The sequence below is a fragment of the Dipodomys merriami genome, unplaced genomic scaffold (assembly GCF_024711535.1).
Source record: "Dipodomys merriami isolate MVZ:Mamm:240054 unplaced genomic scaffold, mDipMer1.0.p SCAF_19, whole genome shotgun sequence".
Classification (NCBI taxonomy): domain Eukaryota; kingdom Metazoa; phylum Chordata; class Mammalia; order Rodentia; family Heteromyidae; genus Dipodomys; species Dipodomys merriami.
Genome location: NW_027203270.1, coordinates 17,939,530 through 17,961,131, shown reverse-complemented (window position 1 = coordinate 17,961,131; position 21,602 = coordinate 17,939,530). Strand labels below are relative to the sequence as shown.

At 44.8% G+C, this 21,602-nt stretch overlaps 1 protein-coding gene across 1 annotated transcript; it reads right to left on the bottom strand.

The window, feature by feature from the left end:
* Positions 1-483: 483 nt before the first annotated feature.
* Positions 484-14,820, bottom strand: Med9 (mediator complex subunit 9). Its single transcript, XM_070027544.1, has 2 exons — positions 14,558-14,820; positions 484-2,323 (listed from the first exon to the last, which is right to left on the bottom strand). The coding sequence occupies exons 1-2, from the start codon at positions 14,779-14,781 to the stop codon at positions 2,107-2,109; spliced, it is 441 nt and encodes a 146-aa protein (XP_069883645.1). The 5' UTR covers positions 14,782-14,820; the 3' UTR covers positions 484-2,106.
* Positions 14,821-21,602: the final 6,782 nt, after the last annotated feature.

Here is a 21,602-nt window from a genome sequence, read left to right as displayed (position 1 = left end):
CTGCATGGGCTGCTGTGGGGATTAAGAGCAATGTTTGAAAAGTACTTAGCACAAGTGTCTGCTGCCCAGTGAGCCAAATAATTGGTGGCTTCAATTATCTGCTCACTGTGAGGAACACTCAATGCTGTTCTGGAGAAGGCTATCCCTTGCCAGGGCTGGACCCCCCCACCCCCGCCAAAAAATCACCCAAGGCACCTGTCCCCATATACAAGGGATGACCCAGACCTTCCATAGGCAGATGCAGGCACCACCCACCAGGCTAACAGCACCCATGGGACAGATGCTATTGCTATCAGAGTAATTATTCTGCTTTTATACTGGCTTAACTAGGGACATGTGCTGGGAAAAGGGAAAAAAGGATGTGTCTAAATAAATATTTTTTTTCTAATTTATCCAAGGGCTATCCCATTGTGAATTCTTTAGGATACAAACCATGATCCTGCAAAACATCACTGCAAAAACAAAGAGAAAAACCACAGTGTCCTGAGAGCAGAGCCTAAGTTCTTTTAATTACACATTTTTAAAAAATGTCACAAGTGAAGACATGAGAATATTGGAAGGCTGCCTCTCCCTCTAGTCCTGTGAGGAACACTTCTCATTCCGGCCTTGCAGAAATGATCCTGAAGTTCTTGTACCTCTATGTGCTTCATGGTATTTGGTCTGAGCCTTACAACTGGCCCACCCACTACTCTGAATGAAATTTCAAATAACTGATTCAGTTAAGTAATAGTCCCAATGTAGAGCTGTAGAACTGTCTAAATCGAGTTTGTTCTGGCTAAAGCCACTGAAACCTGATATTTCCTACCCACAACCCTCCCCCCAGCCCCAAGACACACAGACAGACTCCAGTCCCAATGTCCCAGCCACCTTCTGACAGTGGGCTATAGGCTAATGCCACTGGAACTCCTAAAAACATCTCCAGCCAGCACTCCTGCCAACAAGGTCAGTGACAGGCACCTGCTAAGCCCCGAACTGGTGGTCAGCACAGGGCTTGTGCCCATTTCTAAATCCAAGCACTATTCGGTTACTTCTCACCTTGCAGGGAAAGAACTGCTCTCTCTCCTCAGTCTGACAGTCATAGGCCTACCTGGACACTAATGGGGCTGAGCCCTGGCCAGAACCTCTAGGCCTAACCCATCTAACTCTTCAGAACAGTTCCAGAAGCATCCAGTCATTGCTGGCTGTGGGACGATCCCACTGCCACTTTCAGCCATCCATTTGTTTACAGGGCAGCAAATGTGGCTGGCTCTTGTGGGCGGACTAGAGGAGAGATAATGGTTTAAGCTAGGCCAGTGTAAACAACAGAGCAAGCTGCCTGCCTAAAAGACTCCCTGAGCCTGTTTAAGAAGGGTGAGTCCTCTCCATGCCAGAGAAGTGCTGCAGGTGTAGTGGTTTGGCTATTGTTGGGCACTAACCAGAGGTAATGGGGGGTGAGGGGGTGGGAGAGACAAAGGAAGCAAGAGTCAAATGTGGAAGGATAGAGCCTGGAGTCAGTGGCTGTGTAGTGGAACTCTGGGCTGACACCCCCACGGATACAGTTCCATTCATTGGCTCAAACATAAATGGAACCATACTATTTGAGGGGGAAAAAAACCCACCCACCCTCTGTTTTTTTTCGAAACAATGTTCATTCTCTCACAGGCTTCTTTAATCAAATTAAATCTGTGCCATATGAGTGCAGGCCTAATTCACCCAGTGAATTCTATGCAAATATTCATGAAATTGCTGCTTGGGGAACAATATGTACCTAGCACATGGATCTTATCAGGGTAGGAGGAGCTGTGTCAGGAAGAGGGAGCAGCCTCCACTCCTACTGTGTTCTTCTGATCTGCCAGTAGGGCCCAGGCACAGCAGGTGGCCCCTCTCTAGCAGTCCCCCTCCCCGCAGCCTCAGGAACATTCTCATTCCAGCAGCAGACATATGGATAAGTACAAGCTCGAGGGTGCTCTACACAGACAAGGCTGATTTCAGCTCCGAGGCTCTCCACAAGCCCCACTCGGCTATCTGGTTCGGAGCTGTGGTCCTTAGCTGCTACACACCCAGGGAGTGTGCAGGGCAGACCATTTGCCTCCTGCATCTTAGGCATTCCTGGAAGATGGCCTCCCTCTATTCTTTGGGGATCTCAAACATGCAGAGGCTCTTGTACTTCTGTAGCAGTTCATTCTTGGTCCTGACTTGCTCTCGGAGACTGTGCAGCTGCTGCTGCTGCTGCTCAGGGCTCAGGTGGATGCCAGGCATGGTGCTGATGAGCTTCCGCATCTCCTGAAACTTGGTTTTTAGGGCGTTCAGGTCCTGGTGGACATCTGGGCTGTCCTTGTCCATGCTGCAGGAGCAGAGGGCAGTCATTAGCACACACAGTTCACCTTCATGCTGGCTTCCCTGCTCTGCACCTTATGATATGGTTTAGAATGCTTTCTTTGATGTATCTGTCCTCTGACTAGGATGTGCACCCCAGAGGGCTGGGACTGGCTTGCTCTTGTATAAGCTTTAAGCCAGGCCATAAAAGCATCCTTTCATCTAGCAAACCCACTTCCACTCTAAACTCTTCAGCTCTGAGGACAGCCTCACAGGTATCCCCTCCCACTGTGGTGTGGTGTGCTGGACACTGAAGACAGAATACATGTGTCTTGCATGAAGGAACAAATTATCAGCTGACCAACACCAAACAAAAGTTATTGAGGGGCTGGGAAGGTGGCTCAGTGGTAGAGCGCTAGCCTTGAGCTGAAAAGCTGAAGGACAGGGCCCAGGCCCAGAGTTCAGGCCCCACAACCAGACCCGCCCCCCCCCCAAAAAAGTTATTGATATACTCCAGTTTGTTTAATGAGAGCCATTTTTAGGCCAATCAGGAGACTCTTTCAGTTAGCAAGAGCTAATTTTAGCTGAGGGTTGATGCCTATTAACATAACGACAAATTTCCATAGAGCTGTTCATAAATTTTAAATCACTTACAAGTTATTGGAAAATGCTTAGCAGTTATCAGCCTCTAGTCATGAAAGCACCTTGCCTTTGGGTTAGGTTCATTTGAAGTCAGGTCATCATCTCCTCTCTCAGCTATTGTCAGCTACACAGAGAGCTCTACTCTCCTACTCTCCTACCAAATTAAAGCAAAACACAAACAGAAACTTCACTAATGTATGTTCCTATACATTTTCTTTTTAGAAATTAGAACCTGGACAAGCTTTAGAAAACAAGCAGTTGAGGGTAAAACCAAAATGCCAATTCAGTAAAATGTTCTAAAACGATGCTCACAAGAGGGAAAACTATAAATGATCAGTTATCTTTTTTTTAATATGCATTTATTCCTGGTGGGAAATCTCAACCCAGATGGTGCTAATTCATCTTTTTATTCATCAGTTCTCTGCTTACGCAGACAGAGTATCTCTCTTTCCTGGCAATCTGTCAGCTGTGTCTCACACCTCGTGAATCTGTCAACCACTAGGGTCTGCTCGCTATTTATCAATAGCTCTAGAGGCGGGGTAGACAGAATCAATCATTTCTTCTAGGGAATGAGCAGCCAGGCAAACATTTCTTCTTCCTCTATGATGCCCCTTAGTTCAGAGAAAAAACAATGGTATACTAATGATATACTATACCTTATCTCAATTGCTAGGGAGGGTAACTGGAATTCATGAGAACTACAAATGGTTTGGAAGGAGGCAAACACGGAGTTTTTCTTCCTTTATTTTTCTTTTTTTTTTTTGTGCTGAGGATAGAACCTGGGGCCACATGCATACCAGGCAAGTGTTCTACCCACAGCCAGGGAAGTATGTTTTAACTTCCTTCTTTCTTTTTTTTTTTTCTTTGTTGGTTGTGGGGCTTAAAACTCTAGGCCTGGGTGCTGTCCCTGAGCTTTTCAGCATCACTTGAGCCACAGTGCCACTTTTGGCCTTTTCTGTTTATGTGATGCTGAGGAATTGAACCCAGGGCCTCATGCATGGGAGGCAAGTACTCTACCGTTGAGCCACCTTCCCAGCTCTCCTTCCTTCCTCTTTTTCTTTTCTTTCCTCTTTCTCTTTCTTTCTTTCTTTCTCTTTCTTTCTTTCTTTCTTCTTTCTTTCTTTCTTTCTTTCTTTCTTTCTTTCTTTCTTTCTTTCAGTTTCAGCTCAAATACACAAATCTGGACAGAAAGCATCTTACTTCCAAAAGCATTACACTTGGATGGCATGTGTGTTAACACACTAAAAAACTTATGTCCAGAAAGTTTGGGAATTTAAATTCATTTAAAGAAAACTGACTCTCATGAGTCTAGAAGGACGTAATAAAAACAAACAAAAATATATAAAATTTAAGAGGAAGAACTGGCAATCCAGTTCTTAAAGCAGTGCTCTAAATCTGAAAGCAAAAAGCGGGCAATGTTTAACATAGTGATTTCTGAAAACCTCCAAATCTACAGGACTGCCCATTCTTCACCCACTAAACTTTAGGGAGATGGGGTGGTCTTCAGATAAAAAAAATAAGAAGCCATATGAAAAGTACCTTTCTTCGAGCTGCTCACCTGACCTAGTTGGTAGCAGTAAATAGCACAGAAGTCCCGGGGTGAGGAAAACACACTATTCTATTCAGAAACTAGCTCAAACCAAGTGGGAACCTGCTATGCCAGGATGACTGTGAAGTACCCAGGCCCAAAGGAAAGGAACAGGCCCAAACACTGAGAGAGTAAGAGCACAAAGCTCTAAATGGGGCTGCCTTTGTGCCTAACATTAGTCATCATCCAACTTTAGAAGGGGAAAAAAAGAGACTAGGTCAAGAAGGATGAAAATTATACAAACAAGGGCAAAGTTAGGGCACTTTGGTCCCACCTACTATGCTTTATTAGAAAGTGGGCAAAAATACTACAGCTGTGGATGATAGTCAGGGCACCCTTCCAGCAGACAAGGACATTTGGGTCTCCAGATTCTAGGCAAAAAGCATGGGAGTCAGATGAGTGCATCTAACAATCACACTACAACCAACCTTCCTTCCTCTCACCCCCATCTCTCTCTTTCCTCCTCCCTCTCCTACTTTTCTTTCTCTTTCTTTTTCTTCTTTATGCTTTATTAGAGAGAAAAGAAAAGAAACAAATGGACAACTGGGCAGTGTGTACTCAGAAGCAGAGGAAACCCATGAGATTGAAGTCAACCTGGTCCCCAAACGCAATAGTCCTTCCTTTGGGCATCTGGTCCTCCATATGTTCTCCACAAAACTTCCACCCCCTCACCCACATGCCCCCAACCCATGCCTGCTTTCTCACCCATGACTAGTGCTCTGGCCCTTTCTTCTACTCACAGTCTTTCTTCCCACTGTATTGACACCAGTGGTCCTTATCTTTTCAAAACTGCTTTTTTTTTCTTTTAAATATTCATGGATGATTGAGGGGGAGAAAAAAAAAACCACACCTCAAAAGTGACAGACACCAAGGCTTAGAAAAGGGAAGCTCCTTTAGTACCAGAGACAGCCTATGGTAATGACATAAACACCATTATCAGAGCATTTCAAAACTCACAGTAACATACAAATGTACGCAGACTTCTGTTCACCTACACTGACAGGAATGTGACCAAACTTGGTTCTGATTGTTGCTTCTTCACATAACTATGCACGATGGAATATGCCTGTGTTAACAGGCATACAATCAAACAGAGAAATTATTTGTGTTTGGGGTGTTTGCAATTTATCAGAATGGCAATGAACATTTTACACACACATCTTTGTATACCTGTGCAAGTATTTTAGTAAGATAGTTTTCTACCATTGGGAATTCTTGTTCAAAGGATATATATTTTACATATGAAGTAGCAGTGGGAGCCAGAGAACCAAGAAACTTTTAAGTACACCCGGAAGCAATTTTGGAAGCAGTCTCCAAACATGCCCTATTGGCCTTCCTCCTCCTCCCTGAGGAGCTGCGGTAATGATGCGCAGCTCCACTGTGGTGCTGGTGCAGGTACTTCTTGCACAGCCCAGAGCCGGTCTCAGCTGGCTTGGAGAGCCAGGCGGATCAAAAAAGACCCTGTGTGGGAAGAGGCAGGTCAATAACACCCTGTTCCCAGGAAAGAGGTCTTGCTGGAGCTCCAAGGTCTTGCTGACCTGCCAAAACAAGGACTTGCTTCAGCAGCCCGGCCTGGCAGGGGGCCGGCTTGCTAGGTGCATCACTTGAGCTCTCTGTGGGGTCAAGGATGATTCCCCTGTACCCACTAGCAACCTAAGGCATTGTGCAGAAGTAAAACATTTAATTAGAGCCATGTTGTGAAAGTACCTATACTGACAGAATATGGGAACTGGATGGGCCAAAAACAGCAGGAAGGCAGAGACAACCACAATTCAGAATTCCTAGGCTGGGACACTTAGTTCTAGACTCAGATTAGATTTGCTGTACTTGAAGGAAAAACTTACAAACTTCCCTGGAGTTGGGATTTGTAATAGTTCTTATAGGCGCATCCCATGGAACGCTGTAGCTTGTAGCCCTGAGCTCAGGAGGCACATTTGAGCGAGTTCCTCAAGAACACACAGGATCCCATGAGGAGTCCCCCTTCTCAAAGACCCCACTCTAGGCCTCACAGCGGCTTTCCAAGCAGGCTATGAAAGGTTGTCTGCTGAGATCCCTGACTGGAAGGCTAAAAGTTTGGGCTCAGTTTGAGAAGAGGGAGCCCTAGAGAATTTTGAGCAGAGGAAATATTAACCTGATAACATGCACTGATAAACTACAGAGACTTTGAAGTCTAAGAGACTAATCAAGGGATTATTAGATCCAAAACTGAGGTTTAGATGAGGATGATGAGTGGTATCCACAAGCATGGGAGTAAAAGAGCAAGTTAAAAAGGAAATGCTCCACTAACCAAAAGTATCATGACCTCAGAAAGGGTACTGGGAAACTGGACTGGAATGGTAAGAAGCCACAGGGAAGTACAGCAAGAGTGAGGAGGGGAAGCCTGCTTTAAAAGGAACACAAATGCATCATGAAGTTTAGAATATAGAGGCTTGATGCCAGAGGAAAAGAGAATGTCTAGAAGCAGACCAAAACGTATCTGGGAATTCAGTAGATGATAAAGACAGTAACTCAAGCAGGGACAATAATAAATATTCAGTAAGTGGCCATGGGAAGAGGTGGCTAACTGAGGAAAAGCTTGTCCTCTCTAGTACTTTCCACCAAAATAAATTTTGAAAGCACCCAGGGATTAAAACTAAAAACTAGCTGGGCAATGCTGGTTAATGCCTATAATCCCAGCTACTCAGGAGACTGAGATCTGAGGATAGACATTTGGAGCCAATCCAGGAGAAAAAAAGAAAAAAGAAAATGAGACCCTTACCTCTAAATAACCAACAAAAAGCAGGGAATGGAGGTGTGGCTCAAGTAGCAGAGCCACAGCCATTAGAGAAAAAGCTAAGGAGAGAACTCGAGGCCTTGAGTTCAGGCCCCAGTACTGACCCCCCCCCCCCAAAAGTTAAATCCATGGCTAGAAACTTGTCCTGCAGAGATTCTGGAAAATCTGAAAAGAACCACAGACACAGATGCTCACTGTAGCACCAAATGCAACAGTAACACCAGCCACTCCTGCCCTTAAACAAATTGTTTGAGTACGTGATGGCACAGTCATAAAATGGAGTTTGAGACAAGAAAGGAAGCAGAGAGGCCCACAGCAGAAAGAATCACTTCCCTTTTTTTTTGTCGATCGTGGGGCTTGAACTCTGGGCCTGAGCGCTGTCCCTCAGCTCTTCAGCTCAAGGCTACTTCCGGTTTTCTGGTAGTTTATTGGAGGTAAGAGTTTCACGAACTTTCCTGCCCGGGCTGGCTTTGAACTGTGATCCTCAGATCTCAGCCTCCTGAGTAGCTAGGATTACAGGCGTGAGCCACCGGCACCCGGCTCACTTCCCATTTTATATCTACAGCTGGCTACTCAAGGAGTCCATTATGGCTTTCAATTTTTTTTAATACTTTTAAGGTGGTAGGTTTATGAACCATTTTAAGTTAATAGAACTTTTAGGTTAATTTAAGCAGCCAGTCTCCGGGACTGAATTTTGGAGGAGTTAGCTAAAGGAAGATGCAGTGAGTAATAGCTATTGAAGTAAGTAAGTAAATGCATGTGTCTCCTGTTCCAATAATTACTCTATAGAGGCTTACCTCACTGACTGCCTAAAGGTTGCTGATACCAGTACTGCTGGCAGCAACAAAAGAGGGAAACACCTAGAAGCTCCTAGGTGCAAGACTAAGACTGGATTTCGTAAATGATAGCACATGTGAGAGATGGAATTCTCTGCAGCTGCCTGAAAGGGGGCTGAACTGAGTACAGAACAGAGTCCACGTAGTCCTCGCCAGGCTTATCAATGAAAAGGCTAGGCCTTATCTTTATTTGAGGGACTTTCTGAAAGGTCATAAGCAAACAACTTCTGGAAGGAACCTTGGGAAAGTATTCCTGGCAGTTACACGTTTCTGTACTTGTGCAACTATAGCTTTTAATGCTTAAAAGCAAAACAAAACTAACCTGATGATGTAATGCTGAGCTTTTTATGAGAACAAGAAAGGTGACACTCACTTCACATCAGTTTTGCCTTCCTTCCCTTATTCATCCTGATAAAGAGCAAGTCATAACAGATTGCTAAGCTACCAAATACTGAGACCAGGGCCCTGGGTGGGGAAGGGGGGGGTGCCGTCCTGGGTGACCACACTTGACGCTGGACCTCATCCCCTCTGACTAGGTCTGCCAGGGTGGTGTCCCTATAAATTTTGCTAGCTCCTTATCCCTCAGAAGTCCTGTCCGTAAAGGGAATGTATCCTGGCTCCTTCTTCTCCTATGTGGTCCTTCTGAACAAAAACTCAGTGTTAATTCTTGGCTTCACATTCTTACCCTTGCTGTCTAAACCAAACCATTCTCCCTTTCTCTCCTCATTTCAGTTTAATGGTAGATGCTGCTCTCTCTAAGGCAGCCCCTGGCTCCTTCAAGCCTTTTGAGGTCTTCTGTGCCAGCCCCCTGCCCTTATCACAGTCCACATTTCCCCTCATTGGCCAGTAAACGCAAATACACAAGACACCAAAGGCTTTCAGACAGGTTCCTAGTGTTCTGTCATGGAGACAGAATCACTTTCTCTGTGAGCACTGTCGTGTTTTTCTTACTGGGTTTTTTTTCTCTCATGCTTAGTGGTCTGCTAGACCATACCTTACAAATAAAGCAGTCTAAGTTGGGAGTGATACATTAGGATTCTCTTACAATGAACTGACCTGGCTTTTCTTAGGGTAACAAAGTTTTGTTTTGTTTTGTTTTTGTCAGTCATGGTGGCTGAACTCTAGGCCTAGACACTGTCCCTCAGCTCTTCAGCTCAAGGCTAGTACCATACCACTTGATCCACAGTGCCACTTCAGCTTTTTTCTGCTTATGTGGTACTGAGGAATCGGAATCCAGGGCCTCATGCATGCAAGGCAAAAACTGTACCACTGAGGCCCCTTCCCAACCCCAAACAAAGTCTTTTCATTCAGTGTCTTTTTTTCTTTCCCAATGCTTTTTCTATTTAGCTGGTCAGATACCCCAAAGGAGGCACCTTAATCTGGCTACTTTTAGCAGTAACACCAGGGGAAAAAGACTAAAGGGCTAACTATTCAATCTGGGAGCTTGCTCTCAATCCCTACTTTTGACATGGTTCCCCCTACCAACTCTTGCAAAGTGCCTGCTATGTCCCAGGACAGATCCTCTGTAGTTTCCCTTCCAAATGTTAAATCTTAGGAAGAGCAATGCTTTCCTTGTCTGCCAAAATGGAAGAAGGGCAGTCACCCATCTGCTTATAACCAAGAATTGGGGAGAACGCAAGACTTTGAGTACTTGTTTCTTAGACTTCCTTCTGTTCTTAGCATGCACACAAGTGTACACACACACACACACACACACACACACACACACACACACACACACACACACACACACACACACACACACACACACACACACACACACACACACACACACACACACACACACACACACACACACACACACACACACACACACACACACACACACACACACACACACACACACACACACCCTACCTTATACTCTCTTAGGGAGGCTTCTGGCAGCCAAGTCCTGAGATTTGTGGGAGGCTATGATCAACGGCAGATGTTTCAGGGCTTTTAGGTGAGGCAGCCCTTGACTAGCTGCTTTGAGCCAACTATTTCCTATCCTGTTCTTTTTGGTTTATGCTTTTTAAAAAAATCACTTCAGTAAAAAAAAAAAAAATCACTTCAGTTACTCTTTAAGACAACACATATGATCAGCCTGCCATCTTTCACAGGTGTGTATGTGAGTATATCTCATAATTCTATGACAAGTACCACTGTTCCATATGTCAAGAAAAAGAGGCTTGGAAAGCTAAGTTACCTGCCCAAGGCCACGCAGGTAGTACATTATAGAACTCTAATGTGAATCTATTATTTGAGGTGGCCAGTATTCACATATTAGAGACAGGTAATGACAACTGGGGAAATTAAGTATCAGCAAGTATCAGCACACAGACTTGAACTCAAGACCAACTGACTTCAAAGCCTGTTCGCCTTAGTATATCTTACTGCCCCATATTGAAGGCCAGCCCAACCCAAATGCTCTATAAGGATTTAAGAATACCCCTTCTAAAGTCCAAGTCTTTGTGAATGACTTGTGAATGATAGTTCTTTTCCATATCTTTATTTTTTTTTCTTTTTTGTCGGTCGTGGGGCTTGAACTCTGGGCCTGGGCGCTGTCCCTCAGCTCTTCAGCTCAAGGCAAGAGCTCTACCACTTGAGCTACAGCGCCACTTCCGGTTTTCTGGTGGTTTATTGGAGATAGGAGTCTCACGGTCTCTCCTGCCCGGGCTGGTTTTGAACCGCGATCCTCAGATCTCAGCCTCCTGAGTAGCTAGGATTACAGGCGTGAGCCACCAGCGCCCGGCTCCATATCTTTCTCAAACCCAGCATATTTGGATTAATCTGGATAACCCTTGCTAATCCAGCTTTTCCCTGGGGCTTGGGTCTTCATTTGTAAGTCTGTTCGTGATTTTGATACTGCTAAGTAGTGCCACTTTATTGCACTCAGCTAACTCAAACACAACAGAGTGGGCCTTGTACTACCAACAGCATTTTCACACTGAGCAAAGTGAAAGTCTAATGTGAGAGCAAAGGCTTCTCACCTCAATAGTCACCTGAGGAGAAAAGTGACGGAAGAGAACTGACCTCACGTGAATTTCAACTACCCAGCCCAAAAGCAGCTTCCACGTTGGGAGCAGCAATTCACAAGAGCACATTATGCTCATTTGAATGTTACTGGAGAAGGGTAATTGTGCCTTAATTTGCCATTTTGGTTTTACAATAACTAAAAGAGAAGTTATAAACTCAGGAGTTTATGCCTACTATCATGTGGCTATACAGTCATGTGCCAAAGAACTTTTCAGTTGGGCTGGGAAGGTGGCTCAGTGGTAGAGAGCTTGCCTTGCATGCATGAGGCCCTGAGCTCCATTCCTCAGCACCACATAAGCAAAAAGAAAAAAGCTGGAAGTGGCGGTGTGGCTCAAGTGGTAGAGCACTAGCCTTGAGCTGAAGAGCTGAGGGACAGTGCTCAGGCCCAGAGTTCAGGCCCCACAACCGGACCCAAAAAAAAAAAAAAAAGAACTTTTCAGTCAACAACAGACCACAGTTATTATGATGATCCCATAAGATTATACTGTGATGAATTAAAAAGTTCTATGGTCCACTGACACAGGAGCTGTGATAATGCTGCAGCATGAGGCATCACTCACTGAGAAAACCAGCCTACTGTGGAAGTATGAAGTATGGCAGGTACAATTATAGACAGTACATCATACTTGATAATGATGACTGTACTAAGCTGGGTGCTAGTGGCTCACACTTGTTGTAATAATACTCCTAGTTACTCAGAAGGCTGAGATCTAAGGACAGTTCAAAGCCAGCCTGGACAGGAAAATTTCTGAGACTCTTATTTTCAACTAATCATGAGAAAACTGGAAGTGGAGTTGTAGCTCAAAGTGGTAGAGCACTAGCCTTGAGCAAAAGAGCTCCAGGACAGAGCCTAAACCCTGAGTAAAAGCTCCATGACTGACCCCTGATCCCCCCCAAAAAAGACTGTGCTACTGAGGTATATACTATACTGTATTTATTGTTATTTTAGGGTGCACTTAATAAAAAAAAAGTCCACCAAACACAGTGTATCATGTGACACTAAAGGGCAGTATGTCAGGTGATACTAAGAGCAGCCTCATACATCTGTTTACCAAGTCTCTTGATTGTATCAAGAGTTCCCCAGGAGAAGTTGACCTTTACCACCTAGTTTTAGGGAAGTATCTTCCAGGATGTACCTCTTGAAACATATTCCCTTTTTTTTTTTTTTTGGGTTGGTCGTGGGGCTTGAACTCTGGGCTTTGGCGCTGTCCCTGCACTCTTCAGCTCAAGACTAGCACTCTATCATTTGAGCCACAGCGCCACTTCCGGTTTTCTGGTGAGATATTGGAGAGAATAGTCTCAGAGACTTTCCTGCCTGGGTTGGCTTTGAACTGTGATCCTCAGATCTCATCCTCCTGAGTAGGTAGGATTACAGGCGTGAGCCACCTCAACATGTTCCCATTTTTTTTTGTTGTTGTTGGTGGTGGTGGTCATGGGGCTTGAACTCTGGACCTGGGAGCTGTGCCTCAGCTGTTCAGCTCAAGGCTAGTGCTCTACCACTTGAGCTAGAGCACCACTTCCGGTTCTCTGGTGGTTTACTGGAGATAAGAGTTTCATGGCTTTTCCTGCCCTGGCTGGCTTTCAACCTCGATCCTCAGATCTCAGCCTCCTGAATAGATAGGAATAGAGGTGTGAGCCACCGGTGCCCAGTTATGTTCCCATTCTTAAGCAATACAACTTGTAAGGAAGTAACATAAAAGAAATAAAGTATACAAAAATTATAATCAGGGAGACTTTGGGCCAAAAGATTGACCACATCCTTGGATCCTATGTTACTACTGCGATCTAACCATTTGGGGTTTCTTGCCTCAAATGTTTTCCATGATCAGGTCTTTTCTCAATTAAAAAAAAGGGGGAGGGGGCTGGGAAGGTGGCTCTGTGGTAGAGCGCTTGCCTTGCATGCTTGAGGCCCTGGGTTCGATTCCTCAGCCCCACATAAGCAAAAAGAAAAAAGTTGGAAGTGGTGCTGTGGCTCAAGTGGTAGAGCGCTAGCCTTGAGCTGAAAGAGCTGAGGGACAGCGCCCAGGCCCAGAGTTCAGGCCCCACGACCGGACCCAAAAATAAAATAAAATAAATAAAATAAAAGGGGGGAGGGGAAATATTACCTAGGCATGGTGGCTCATGCCTGTAATCCTAGTTACTCAGGAGGCTAAAATCAAAGAGAATCACAGGTGAAGGAATCTTGGAAAAAGTAAGACACTATCTTAGCCAACAAAAAATCTGGGCACAATGGCATTTGTTAGTCATCTCAGCTACCGAGGAAAGTATAATTAGGAGGATAGGAGAACCAGGTCCAAAAGGCAAAAAGCTATATCCTAGCCAAAACTAACCACAATGAAAACAACTGGAGGCATGGCTCAAGCAGTAGAGCATCTGCCAGCAAGTACTGTAAAAACAATAAGTAAAAATTATGGGTTCTTCATGCTGAGCTGGGTACAGGATGGTAAAAGTTGGCCCCTGTGCAGTGTGCCACACAAGAAAGATTATGCATATATGTTGAAAAAGTGAACCAAACTGAGGATAAGGTAAACATCTATACTTTTTTTTTTGGTCGTGGCTTGAACTCTGAACCTGGGCACTGTCCTTTAGCTCAAGGCTAGAGCTCTACCACTTGAGCCACAGCACCACTTCCAGTTTTCTGAGTGGTTTATTGGAGATAAGAGTCTCAGGGACTTTCCTGCCCTCCTGCCCAGGCTGGCTTTGAACTGTGATCCTCAGATCTCAGCCTCCTGAGTAGCTAGTATTACAGGCATGATCTACTGGTGCCCAGCTAACATCTATACTTTGAAATCAGAAATACACAAAAATCTGAAAACTTAAGTGGGTAATCAAGTGGAAAATTTCACCCTTAGTCTCATGTGACTAGTTTCAGATAAAACACGAGGTGAACTACAGCTATATAAAAGTACTTTCAGGCTGTGTGTACATGATCTCATCCCCAAGCTCTTGCATTAGGTATATGTAAATATTCCACAATCTGAAGAAGAAAAAACACACCTAAAGCTGAAATACTTTTGATTCAGGCATTTCAAATAAGGGATACGCAATCTCTATTAACCTATATTAAAAGCGAGGAAACTGAGGCTCAAACAAGCGTAAACTTCCTCAAGCTCGTTGGGGTGCAAACTTGAACCGTCGCACTGAAGAGCCTGTGCATTCATCTGGTCAATCCGCAGGCTTCGTTCTTAAACATATTGCAACCCACGGGGCTCAAGGCGCATGCTGGACTCATGGACAGGTCTCTTCCCGCTCTGGGCCTCAGTTTCCCCACCTGTGAAATGGGGGCATACCCAGGAGCGCCCAAATCTCTGGAAGCTAGGTCTGAACTCGGAGAGACGGGAAGCGAGGAAGGACGCGGCGGCTCGGTGTCTCCAGGGCGCTTACCATTTGATGACGTTGTGAACCAAAGGTAAAAAGGAGTGGTTCTCCTCCTCCTTCATGCCGGTCGATGACTGAGGCTGCGGCGCGGGGGGCTGTGGCGGCTGGGGCGCCGCCACTGGCGGTGGCGGCTGAGGAGGCGGCAATGGCTTTGATTCGGGCAGAGGCGGCTCGGACCCCGTCGGTAACGCGTCTTCCGCCTGTCGCCCGGCAGCCACCCCGGAGGCCATAGCGCCGGGACACAAGTCAACAAGTCAATCAGCCCGCCGAGAACGTCGCAGACTATACACGTCACTATCGCGCGCCATACGAGGACAGAACGACTGCGCGTGCGCATTGGAGTGGGCGGGGCACAGGTGCATGGGCGGGGGCAGCAATGGCTGTGGGACGGGCTGTGGACCCATCTGGAAGGGTTTGGATTGGGTTGCGACAGCAGAGTTATTAAATAGTCTTTGTGTCAGGCGCCGGTGGCACCTGCTAATAATCCTATCTACTTGGGAGGCTGATAGTTGAGGATCGAGGTTTGAAGCCAGCCTGGGCAGGAAAGCCCCTGAGATTCTGATCTCCAATTAGCCATCAAAAGCTGAAAGTGGAGCTGTGGCTCAAGAGGTAGAGCACTAGTCTTTAGAAAATCTCAGGGACAGCGCCCAGGCCCTGAATTCAGGCCTCAGAACCAGAACCAAATAAAAAATGTATTTTAAAAATATAGAGCCGGGCGCTGGTGGCTCACGCCTGTAATCCTAGCTACTCAGGAGGCTGAGATCTGAGGATCGCGGTTCAAAGCCAGCCCGGGCAGGAGAGACCGTGAGACTCCTATCTCCAATAAACCACCAGAAAACCGGAAGTGGCGCTGTAGCTCAAGTGGTAGAGCGCTCGCCTTGAGCTGAAGAGCTGAGGGACAGCGCCCAGGCCCAGAGTTCAAGCCCCACGACCGACAAAAAAAAAACTTCTGGGCTGGGAAGGTGGCTCAGTGGTAGAGTGCTTGCCTTGCATGCATGAGGCCCTGGGTTCGATTCCTCAGCACCACATAAGCAAAAAGAAAAAAGCCAGAAGTGGCGCTGTGGCTCAAGTGGTAGAGCGCTAGCCTTGAGCTGAAGAGCTGAGGGACAGCGCCCAGGCCCAGAGTTCAGGCCCCATGACTGGACCCCCCCCCCAAAACAACAACAACAACAAAAACAAAAAACAAAAAAAATGTAGAGAGTTCTAAGGGGTTGGAGATTTATTTCAGAATAACTATTTTCTTATTTCTATGATAATAAAGCACCACATGGCCCAGTTTGTTGAGAGCTCCATAGGGACCCAAGTGGAGCCCTGGGAAGAGTAGATGACATTTAGGGAGCACTTCTGTAAGTCTCTGCAGACACAGAGTCCATACAGAGACAAAAGACCTGAGCTTCCTTACCATGCTGGCTGACTTCCAGGAGAAACTGTAAATCTGGCCCATGGCTGGAGACCCCAAGGCAAGAGCAAGGGGCACGGAACAAAGAAATCATTTTCCTCAGTTCCACATGACTGCAGAGAGAGAAACTAATAACTGTACTCCATAAATATTTAATATGCACCTGAACCTATTGTCTGACAGGTGCTGGGTTGTGTGTATGTGTCTGTAATTGAGGGGATGCTGTCCCAACTTTCCATACAAGGCAGAAGGGAGTTTGGGACAGGAATAAATGCCACTGCCTTAGGAGAAAGCATCTAATACGCTCACTACTTTTGAGGCACTTGGCTCACCTCTAAGCTAGTTAGTCCAGGGTCATTGTAGAGCCTAAACTACATTCTAATTTTGCATGCATAGTTTTCTTCAAATGGTTTTATAGGCATGGAGATCCTCTAGGATCCTGGTCCAAATAAATGGACTTATGATAGGCTTGTGCTCATGTTGCTCAAAACACATATGATATGGAAATGTATTATAGATTTTGGGACAATAAGAATAGGCATCCTAAGACAAGAAATTAGGAGATGAGCAAGGAAAATGTCAGTTGACAGAGCTCATCCTGCATTAGTTCACTATCACAATCTAGATGAATCCAGACACTGAAGGCCAAGGTAGCTAATTCCTTAATGTCTGAATTTTATTTATTTATTTATTTATTCATTTATTCATTTATTTATTTATTTATTATTGGCTGAGGGGCTTGATTGGGCCTGGCTGCTATCCCTCAGCTCTTCACCTCAAGGCTAGCGCTCTACCACTTAAGCCACAGCGCCACTTCCTGTTTTCTGGTGATTTATTGGAGATAAGTGTCTCATGGACTTTCCTGCCTGGGCTGGCTTTGAACTGCGATCCTCAGATTTCAGCCTCCTGAGTAGCTTGATTATAGGCGTGAGTCACTGGTTCCTGGCTAGATGTCAGTATTTTCAAGTGCATTGGGAGGAGCAAGTACAGGCTAGTCCTTACAGTGGACATTGGAGGAGTGCTGGAGAGATTTTAAGATATTGGTGTCAGCCCAGCTAGGTTTTATCAGTTAAAGTTGCCCAGAATTCCCCAGCTGGAAAAGCAAGGAAAGCCCATAGGATGTTCTTCCCTCTAACCATATAGCTCTCTATGTAAGAAATGAGTTCAAGTCATAATGGAGAACAAAGGTGAATAAAACATGATGAAATAGGACCAGATGTGCCTGAAAAAACTGGATACTTTGGGCAGTCATTTGGAGAAATAATGTTGATAGAATAGTGGTAATAATAGTAGCAATTACCACAATTGTGATAGAATAAATGTAGATACAATGAACAGAGTTAAAACCCCCATCTTCTTTAATCCACAGGAGAGCTCTAGAAGCTATGTATTAGTTTCCCCATTTTATAGATAAGGAATTGAGGTTTATGACACTAACTACAAAATCACTTGGTCACAAAGCTTGCCAAACACCAAGTGTGATCTAAAGTTACACTTTGGTGACCTTAGCTTCCTCCTTGTTCTGTAACTTCATGATTCAACATTCAACTTTAACATTAAAGTGAGTTTTTATTCAGAATTTTAAAAGCAATCCAATAGTCATCAATAATATTCCCATGGCAACCGCACGTTGTCTACTCCCTCCCAGTGTGCTTTATAACTTAATTATAAGCCCTAACTTTATCATTGACAGAATAATGAGGACATCTCTTAAAATAAATAAAACACTTTAGGTATAAATAGATATGGCTAAAGAAAACAAATTGAAAACGTAAAAAGCAGGAATAAATATGGGGCATTGGCATTTTGCCCTAAAAATAGCTAATATAATTAGTGGCAAAGAGTAAAGCTGACTTCATACTATTGCAAGTAGATGTCAGAAAAATACTGCCTGTGAGGATTTCATTAAAGCTAAAATTGCTGCAAAAATTATGTATCTAGGGGCTGGGAAGGTGGCTCAGTGGTAGAGTGCTTGCCTTGCATGCATGAGGCCCTGGGTTCGATTCCTCAGCACCACATAAGCAGAAAAAGCTGGATGTGGGGCTGAGGCTCAAGTGGTATAGCACCAGCCTTCAGCTGAAGAACTGAAGGGCAGCACCCAGGTCCAGAGTTTAGGCCCCACAACCGACAAAAAAATAAAATAAAATAAAATAAAAAAGTATGTATCTACATATCTGCTCTGTTAAAAGTTAAAAGAGCCTACAAGTGGTAGAGCGTTAGCCTTGAGCTGAAGAGCTGAGGGACAGCGCCCAGGCCTAGAGTTCAGGCCCCACGACCGGACCCACCCCCCAAAAAAAAACAAAAAAAATGTTAAAAGAGCCTAATGTTCCACTGATAGGGAAGGAGGATGTATTGTCAGAGACATCAAATTCAACTACAAGGCCATTGCTCTCTTGGGCAGATTTTCACTATTCCTTATAGTACCTCATCCTTTTCAGGTTAGTGGCTAAAAGACCAGACTTCAATCCCAGCGCAGCCTCTCTGAAGTTGTATGACTTTGGACAATTACTTCATCTCACTTGGATCAGCCATGCAACTTTGCAGGATTATAACAGATTGCTGTGGTTAGAATGTGGCCCCCAAATCCATGCATTAGTAATGATCCCTAAGGTTGAAAAGTGGCACCTTTAAGAATGGATGCATGAGCCGGGCAGTGGTGGCTCACGCCTGTAATCCTAGCTACTCAGAAGGCTGAGATCTGAGGATACTAATTCCAAACCAGCCAGGGCAGGAAAGTCCATGAGACGCTTATCTCCAATAAACTACCAGAAAAACGGAAATGGTGCTGTGGCTCAAGTGGTAGAGTGCTTGCCTTGAGCTGAAGAGCTCAGAGATAGCACCCAAGTTTGAACTCTGGTTCAAGCCCCACAACCAACAAAAAGAAAAAAAAAAAAGAATGGATTTATGTTATGGCAAGGAGTGGCTTTATTATCAGACTGCTCATACTCTCTGACCCTTTGCTGCTTTCTGCACAAACACCCTCACCAGATATGGCCTTCCAATACTGTCCTTCTAGCCTGTAGAACTGTGTGTAATTTATCCAATCTGATATTCTGCTGTAGAGCATAAAATAGACTAAGAAACTTGCAAAGGACTTGGAATAAATTATCTATGCACAGTAAATATTAATTTTAATTACTCAGATGCAGGACTGCCTCCCTTACCAGGTAACAAAACCCAGACTGACAACAGTTTAAAAATATATATATCTCGGGCTGGGAAGGTGGCTCAGTGGTAGAGTGCTTGCCTTGCATGCATGAGGCCTAGGTTCAATTCCTTAGCACCATATAAGCAGAAAAAGCAGGAATTGGCACTGTGGCTCAAAGTGGTAGAGCACTGACCTTGAGCTGAGGAGCTGAGGGACAGTGCCCAGGGCCAGAGTTCAGGCCCCGTGACCGACAAAATAAAATTATATATATATATATATATATATATATATATATATATATATATCTCCAATTAATGCAACTAAAACATCATCTTAAAAATTATGATTAAGCCAGGCACTGGTGGCTCACGCTTGTAATCCTAACTACTCAGAGGCTGAGATCTGAAGATCATGGTTCAAAGCCAGCCTAGGCAGACTCTTTATCTCCAATAAACCACTAGAAAACCAGAAGTGGCACTGTAGCTCAAGTGGTAGAGGGCTATCCTTGAGCTGAGGAGCTGAGGGATAGTGCCCAGACCCAGAGTTCAAGCCCCATGACCAACAAAAAAAATTATTATTAAACTAAAATTTCATTTTTTTGTGCCAGTTCTGGGCTTGAACTCAGGGCCTAGGTACTCTCCTTTAGCTTTTTTCCCTCAAATCTAGTGCTATATCACTTGAGCCACAGCTCCACTTCCCAGTTTTTTGGTGGTTCCTTTGTTCCTGTGGCTCAAGTGGTAGAATGCCAGCCTTGAGTGAAAAAGCCAAGCAAGAGTTCAAGCCCAGCACCAGCAGAAAGAAAGAAAAAAGGGAAGTGAAACTGTGGCTCAAAGTGTTAGAGTACTAGCCTTAGCAAACATGCTCAGGGACAGACCTGGGCTGACAGTTCAAGCCCCTCAACAAACAAATAAAATAGACTTCCCAGGCACTGGTGGTTCATGCCTGTAATCTTGGCTACTCTGGAAACTGAGATCTGAGGATTGCAGCTTGAAGCCAGCCCAGGTAGGAAAGTCTGTGAGACCCATATCTCCAATTAACCACCAGAAAACAGGAAGTAGTGCTGTGGCTCCAGTGGTAGAGCGCTAGCCTTGAGCTGAAGAGCTTAGGGACAGTGCCCAGGCCCAGAATTCAAGTCCCACAACCAACAGCAACAACAAAAATCCTCTTGGAGGGCATAACTCCAATAACCAGAAGACTTTCCACCGGGTCCCACCACTCCCAACAGCACAAGGCACTGGGAACTAAGACGTTTAACACAGGGGCTATGGGGGGGGACTTGCACCCAAACCATAGCATTATGTCAATGTTTGAAATATAAAAATCAAAACTACATAGTGTCCCTAGCTAGATATGAGACAAGATACATAAAAATATTTGAAAAATCAAGTGGAGGGGGCTGGGAATGTGGCTTAGTGGTTGAGTGCTTGCCTAGCATGTATTTAGCTCTAGGCTCAATTCCTTGGTACCATATAAACCAAAACAAAAAAGTAATCATAAAATTATTTTTTTAAAGAAAAGGAAGTGGAGGGTACACTTATGCAGGAGACAGGGGTTGGAAGATGTAATTAAAGTATGATAGGCTCAGAAACTTCCTGTGTAGTGAATGTTTCCTTTCACAAATTCTTTGAGGCAAATAGGAAAAATATGAAGCATGGCCACAATATGGGGTTGGGGGTTGCTACATGAAAACCAAGCTCTGCTCCTCTCTGTATTTTTTTTTTTTTGGGTCCGGTTGTGGGGCCTGAACTCTGGGCCTGGGTGCTGTCCCTCAGCTCTTCAGCTCAAGGCTAGCACTCTACCACTTGAGACACAGCGCCACTTCCGGCTTTTTTCTTTTTGCTTATGTGGTGCTGAGGAATCAAACCCAGGGTCTCAGGAATGCAAGGCAAGTGCTCTACCACTGAGCCACCTTCCCAGCCCCTGCTCCTCTCTGTATAAGCTTAGGTAAGACATTTAATAACCTCCTCCTTCCCATCCTCCTCCTCTTCTTCTTCCCTTCTCCTCCTCTTCTCTCACCCTCCTTTTCTCTTCTTTGCAGTACTAGGATTTGAACTCAGGGCCTGGAGCTTTAAAGATAATCAGAGTCAGTGCATGTAAAGAGCTTGTTGAGAAGTGCCCAACACATAATAAATGCTTTTTTTACTTTAAACTGCCTTACTGAGACCAAATACCAAAACCAGACTGATCTAAAAATTGTTCTTTCAGACATCTAAAGTGGACCTGCATCACAAATACCATGAACTTGCTTGTGATATATTTCTGCTATGAAAAGTCCAAAAATAGTGATCTCTTTCCGTCAGATGGACGTTGTGGGACTTGTTAAACCAATCAGGTCATTGTGTGGCTGGACAGTTTTTCACCAAAGCTATATTCTTACATATGATTCATCTTTTCTTTTCATTATCTGGGAGCATTGAGCAGGAGGATGCTTTGATTTGTGCGTGGGGGGTGGGTAGGTGTGAGTTTTAAAAAATAATAACAAAGCAGCAATCATAGCTCAAGCC

Excerpts from the sequence above, each read along its gene's own strand:
- Med9 (XM_070027544.1), bottom strand. The coding sequence starts at position 14,781 with ATGGCCTCCGGGGTGGCTGCCGGGCGACAGGCGGAAGACGCGTTACCG. Across the intron at positions 2,324-14,557 it reads GTTCACAACGTCATCAAATG|CATGGACAAGGACAGCCCAG; the intron begins GTAAGCGCCCTG and ends CTGCTCCTGCAG.